The 7016-nt window shown below is 37.9% G+C and overlaps 1 protein-coding gene across 1 annotated transcript in view; it reads right to left on the bottom strand.

The window, feature by feature from the left end:
* Positions 1 to 3037, bottom strand: part of LOC111443422 — a 15994-nt gene extending 12957 nt beyond the window's left edge. Inside the window, exon 1 of the mRNA XM_023081232.1 lies at positions 2714 to 3037. Within this exon, the coding sequence (XP_022937000.1) occupies positions 2714 to 2872 (159 nt within the window). The 5' untranslated portion in view covers positions 2873 to 3037. The remainder of the gene's footprint in view (positions 1 to 2713) is intronic.
* Between the last annotated feature and the right edge of the window lie 3979 nt (positions 3038 to 7016).

Below are 7016 nucleotides of genomic sequence, written 5' to 3'. Positions count from 1 at the left end.
GGGGGGGGGGGGAGCTGGGTCGTGGGCTGTGCAGGCGTCGTCGGAAAAGGAGCGGCTGTCAACATGGTCTTCTGTGGTCGGAGGAGCGGCTCGCTGGTTCTGTCATTGTGCGGCGAGTTAGACGAGACTCTTCGTCTTCCGATGTGTTGTTCGCAAAAAACTTCGTCTTCCCCACCTTGGCACGGCGCCGGAGGTCGCGACTCTTTGCCTTCCGTGGGAAGGCAGCGACGGCGGCTTCGGGTGTCGTACAACCACTGAGTCTCTTCTGACCCACTTCACTAAAGACTTGTACACATTCAAAATTTATCTGCCTATCCATACACAGTCATCATCTCCTTTTAATCTCCCAAATCCGCTTCCATACTTAATTTCCCAAATCTGGTCTTGTTCTGATTACAAATCAAATATGAATTAGGAAGTGTACATGAATTAGGAAGTGTACCTTATCAATTCTTTAGACCTTTAGAATTTGAAGCTAGGGGCATTGAAAAAGCTCCCACAGGAATAACTGGCTTATTGCAGCCAAGCATTTATAGAAACGTTGATTTTTTACTTCCAAGAAATTGATCTGCTAAATTTTAGGTTTCAATATTGCTTTTTAAGATGAAGCCCTAAGAAGTTTCTTAAACCAACCTTGATTTTTATTTTTTTTTTAAATAATGGCTTAAATTATGTTATCTTACATATCCAGTCAACGATGTCTTGTTTATAGTGAATATAATATAGTTCCTGTACTGCTAGCCTAATCACTAAACATCCCAAGACATCCCATCAGAACAAAGCATAAACATGAATCACTCAAATTAGAAACAAAAGGGAAATGCAGTACATTTGACTCTATGTGATTCCTTAAACAATGTTTTCAAGGAATCACTTTTTAACGTTCTTAAAGATGAAAAAGTTCCTCATCACAATGTAAAACCAATGTATATTCTCGATTTGGAATCAAATGGTATAACGCAGAACCATAAGGGTGGAAAACATTATAGATATAGCCACTTAGACAAATGTCTATGAACATTCAAGACTTTTATCATATTTTAAAATCCATCAACTTCCTTCTGATTTTTATGTCTAAATGAAGATATGTGGTCGACAATTAAATAATTATTTTTGGTCTACATCTAAAACAGAATTTGTCCACATGGAATGGGTTATGCGTACGATTCTCATCAATTTCATCCCTTGAAGCATCAACCATTGCAATTCAGTTATCAAAAAGATTCATTCTAGAAATGATTAACAAGTTCTTCTAACAACAACACACCTTTTTCAAAACCAGCCTTAAACATATTTGATATACAAAGGAACTTGAAGAAGCTCAACAAGAGAAAATATTAGCCATTGCAAGCTGTTATCAAAAGAATGAAACTTACTCTTCTTCTCCAATTTAAATCCAGAGATGTAAGAATCAAAAAATGAACTAATTGAAAATAAATTACTGCCTACCTAGAGCTGCAAAATTCTATGGACTAAACTCCAAATATCATGAAAATAAGAGAAAGAAACAAAAGAGGATGTTTCTTTGCATTCTACATTCACGAATAATTGAAGATTACCCTTTTTTTCTTCATATTAATGAAAGGAGCATAATTGCAAAGTGAATCGGAAGGGAACACCAAAAAGGGTAATAAAGCTTAGTCAACTCGAATATTGTTGTTCTACTCTTGTTCCTTCTCATTCAATGTCTTCTTTATCCATTAGCCAAAGCCTTCAAAATATTGTTCTGAAGAAACTTGGAATCGAATATGTTGTTTTTTTTTTCTGGTATTCCTCTAATATCATAATTTGATCTCCTTAATTTTTTCTGGAATCGAATATGTCATAGAAAATCTATTTATCTTCTCTTAATTTGATCCCCTCATAAACAAAATCATAAACTATGTTGTTTTTTTTCTTCTGGTATTCCTCTAATATCCAATCCCCATTGTCTTTGGTTGTTTGACTTATCTTCCTAGAGTACTTGTATCAGTGTAATTCAGAAAGGCAAAAAAGAACCAAAATGCTTCGTTCAAGTTTTGGCAGGATTTCTGAGAACATTGAGAATATGGCTTTAAAAAAACTACAAAATGTTTGTTGATCATGAGACATCGACACATGTACCAGTAGTAGAGATTAACCCCAAGAAGTTTCCTAAACAGACCTTTGATTTTTCTTTCCATGAAATCAAGGCCTGGTTTAATTTCACATTATATATCCATTCAACTATGTCTTGCATCATTTATAGTGAATACAATAGCATCTATTATGTTAGCCTAACCATCAAACATCCTTAAAGAACGAAGGATAAATTCGAAACCTTCAAATTTGAAGCAAAAGGACAACATAGAACATTCAATTCCAGTCATCGCCTTAGCAAAAGTTAACCATAAATAGACCCCTCATCACAATGCAAGAACGGTATAAATTTCCAATCAAGAATCAAAAGGTTCAAGGCAGAACAAATAACGATGGAAAATATTATACTTTCATCGTATTTCACAATCGAATGCTCAGACTTTTAAGCAGAAGTAAGCATGATTCATACTACCTTAATCCTCAGAATACATTAAACTACCCGGAATCGTCCAAAATAAGAACTCATATCAAATAGAGAAGAAACAAACAATAACCAAAAACCGTGTCTATCAAAATCAATTTCATGCACACAAAAGAGAAACAGAAAAACATGATAAAGTCCAAAAGGAGGAGGGAAAAAGATGAAATTCCACACCATCGCATGACGTTCTCCGGCTTGAAAAGAAAGCTTCTGGTGGTTCATAGCCTGGGTGTAAAGCTGCGAGAGAGAGTTGGCCCCGCTGCAAAAAGAGGTGTACATGGTCCGATCTACCTCGTCGAGGCTGGTAGCAATAGACTTCCTCTTCTTAGCCATAACGGAGGGATTAATCTTCTTCTCCGGTGAGTGAAGGCTCTGATTCCGGCGGATATGGCGGATTCCTTCTCACAGTGAAGATGAAGATTTTGAGAGGATTGGGATTTGGGGAGGGCCGAAGGGCGACTGGTGAGGGACTCGGGACGCTTGTATTCCTTGTTTTTTTAATGCGTTATTTAAATTCAACTTGCCAAATATGATTTTATATCCATTAAACTATATTCAAGTTGATATATTAAAATTAATAATTAAATCATTAATATAATCTCGAATCTTCTATCTTATATAAATAATAGAAGAGCTAACTATTAATGTAGTTTCATGTCCCTCCTCAAGATTGGGTTACAAAATCACAACATCAACCCAATAGAAATACTCATCCTTAACACAACTACCTATGTAGTCTCTAAAGAATTACGACCTCAGCCTTTGTCTCATTCCTACACTCAATAAGTGCACTCACCCTAGGCTGTCTACCTGCGTAGTCCCAAGTATTGTCCAAGATCGGTTTACAGAACCGCAATCACTGCCTTGACTCGTTTTTACACTCAATAGGAGTTCTCGTCTAGAGCTAACTACTAGTGTCGTCTCAAGTCTCTCCTCAAGATTGGTTACAGAATCGTGACCTTAGCCTCGACTCAATCCTACATTCAGTAGTAAGCTTGCTTCCTTAATCATACTTAGATGTCATGGAGGTTTTCTAGATCCTCGGGGACATCTAAGTAGTTTAGTCCTCATCTCGCATTTTCAGGACGCTCGAGGTTAGCTACTCGGGACTAATCCAATCTCTAGGGGCACTCAGGTCTAGACCTTTGACCACCACTCACACTCCTAGGGTACTTGGCCTACTGGAAACGTACTAACCTATGTAACCATATAAGCTGCTCTAGCTCTAGCGCCCTAAGTTTAGCTTGGTTTACTCACGTATGCTTTGTTAGGGAGATATTCTTATCAACCACAAGAATGGAAAACATAATCTATTCGTCCAGACAAGTTTGTTAAGGAGATATTCCTATTGATCACCTAAAGCACGAAAAACATGATCTATTCATTTATACATGTTTATTAAGGAGATATTCCTATCAATCACCATGAGCACAAATCACAATTGTCCACCATTCTTAAGGAGCGAAAGGTATTAAAAATAGGTATACAACTTAAATTCTCATCATAGGGGCATTTCAGTAATTTTCCATCACATACATAACATTCTCATCTAAATTGCCTAATCTGAGTCCTAAACATGCATATTCTAACCAGCTAAGGCAAGATATACTTGTATGCTAGCACGTCCTAACAACCCTTACAAGTATTACTTGAAAAAGACTGAGTACCTACTTACTTGACTTAAACGTGCCCTTTCCAAGCTTGCTTTTCCGCATGTTGGAAGGTCCTATTTTAAGTAAAATTAAGGCCAATCTCGAAATCATAATGAAAAATAGTCGAACAGAGGTTGAATGGGTGGAAAAACTCACTCTCACACGCAAAAGATGTTCCCCACGCGCGCAAACCATGTGCAAGTAGCTCATGCGCTGAGGAAGGATAAGTGCGCCTTTGGCATGCCACGTGTTGCGCACTAGGTTATGCTTTCAAAATGGGGGCATGTGGTTGATTTCGAAGGCGCACGATTAAGCTTACATGATCAAGATGATGGTTCCTCTATTTAATTCAATTTGTATAGAGAGCTCAACTTTATGGGGGAGGCAAGAGAGTTTTATGTAGTTTAAGTATGTTGACGGTGTGATTTTAGTTTATTAAAGAGTTGTTGTTAATAGTTCAAGTATGTTGCAGAATTTTGTTTAATTAGTTTAAAATCACCAATACTCATTTGAATGATACCCAAAAACTCATTTAATTTACAGCAACAAAAGTTGCCAAAAAGATAGGTTATCTGTAAAATCAATAATTTATTTATTACTCGCTACTTGTTGTGATACTGTATACTTACACTTATTTTTGTGAATTTTACATCATTTTATTATATACATCCACAAGCGATCAACATTCAAAGATCGTGAGCGACAGTTAAAGGTTTAGATCTGAGTGCACCTAGAGATTAGATTAGCCTCGAGGAGCTAACCCTGAGTGTCTTAAAAATGCTAGATGAGATTTAAACTGTCTAGACGCCTCTAAGAATCTCGTAAACCTTCACAACACCCAAGAAAATTTAAGAGAACTTATGAGGCCACTAGCAGCATGAACTGTATCATTTTGAGGAGTGACTACTGTGTGTAAGAAGCAGGTCATACATGTCAAGCCAAAGATGCGCATCTCCCTCCTTAGGTGCGTGGGGAGCTTCCTTGCACACGTGAGTGACCTCCTTTTACCCCATTCGACCTTTGTTGCCAGTTTTTCATCTCGATTTTGATTCTAACCCTAATTTTACTTGAATTAGGATCCGCCAAAGAAATTTCTGAAACTTTGGTACTCCTAACACACAAAAAAGGTAGCTTGGGAAGGCACACGTTATCCAAGTAAGTAACCACATGAACTTTATGTAACTTAGAGGGATCGCTAGAATGTGCTAGCATGCGAGCATTCCTTACCTTAAGTGGTTATAAAATGCATATTAAAGACTTCATAAGGACGTTTTATGATAAGTATGTACTATATGTATGCTATGAAAAATTACTGTTATGCCCCTAGGTTAAAAATTCTTAGAAGCATGGTATTTTATGTTCTATGCAAAGTTAGGAAGAGAATATGAGTTCGACAATATGGATGAGTAAACTACGTAAGACGTAAGAAATTACCATATGGCCCTATGATAAGAGTTGAGATGAAAGTTTTTTTATACGTTTTTCACTGTGTTAGAAAGATGATTTATTATGATTTATGCTTCAAGCGATTAATGGATGTTATCTCTCCATTGAGCTTGTTTCCTTGTATGCTTGCATGATATAATATGTTTAGCTTCAAGCTATTGATTTTGTGTTTTTCCTGTACAATGAATTCATCTGCATAAAGCTAGAACTAAGGCACTAGAGTTAGGTTGGTTAGCCGGTGACTTAGACCAAAATGCCTCTAGCAGATTGAGCACTTTAGGATCATGAGGGACGGTGAAAGGGTCTAAACCATAGTGCTCCCAAACTAAAAAAGACTCGAGGAGTTGGTACAAAGTACCGTGGAGTCAGAAGTCAACGTTAAGCCACCTAGCTGCCCTAGGAACCCAATGAACCTCCTCAGCTCTTGTATATGACCAAGATGACTTTTAGAATATGGTACCATGCTATAGATAATTGATAGAATAACCTTCCTAGTAAAGCATGCATTAGAGAATTAAGGTAAATTTAGGGCACTACAACTAGAGCGGTTTATACGTTGACCCAGACTAGTACATTTCTAATAGACACTGCACCCCAGGATCGTGAGTAACGATCAGAGGTATAGACCTATGTGTACCTAGAGAGTAGATTAGCTTGAGGAGTGGTCTTAGACGTCTTAGAAACAAGAGAAGAGTTTTAAACCGTCTAGACGCCCATAAGAATCTAATAGACCTCCACGACATACAAGAATGACAAACCTAGGTTCCACGACATACAACAATGAGCCCACCTTCCTAGCCACCCCGTAGTGGGAGGGGGGGAGAATTCATCGAAACCAGTACCCACTGAGATACAAGAGATACTAGAAAGGTACCACAACGTCACAACGTCAAGCCAGAGAGCTTACCGAAGACACTACTTCCGCATAAAGGTATAGATCATGAGCTCGAGCTACTACCAGGGGCCAAGCCACCGACCAAGAATGCATACCAAATTGCACCTCCCAAACTTGCAAAATTGCGAAAATAACTTGACGAACTACTAAGCTCGGGGTTCATTATGCCTCATGTCATTGATTACCCCTATATTGGGAAAATTCCATTAGTATACAACTTCGCCAAAGAATGGAAGCAAACTTTTAGAGAAATCTTCTCGAGAGATGAAGAAGTGAGCAGACCTAAAGTGAAGGCCACTAGAATTCCAAGCTGATAACCAAGTTCTTATCAAACTGAGGGAAAAACAATTCCGATTTTGAGGAATAAGGACCAAAGATTGGTGCCCAAGTAGAAGGGCCAATTGAGAAAGGAGGGAAGATATCATATATAGACTTCAACTACTCGCATGGATGAAGATTCACCCTCTCACCCTTGTCAGCAACT

This window comes from Cucurbita moschata, unplaced genomic scaffold (genome assembly GCF_002738365.1).
Source record: "Cucurbita moschata cultivar Rifu unplaced genomic scaffold, Cmos_1.0 Cmo_Scf00005, whole genome shotgun sequence".
In the NCBI taxonomy this organism is placed as follows: Eukaryota; Viridiplantae; Streptophyta; class Magnoliopsida; order Cucurbitales; family Cucurbitaceae; genus Cucurbita; species Cucurbita moschata.
This window is presented reverse-complemented; position numbering and strand designations above follow the sequence as displayed.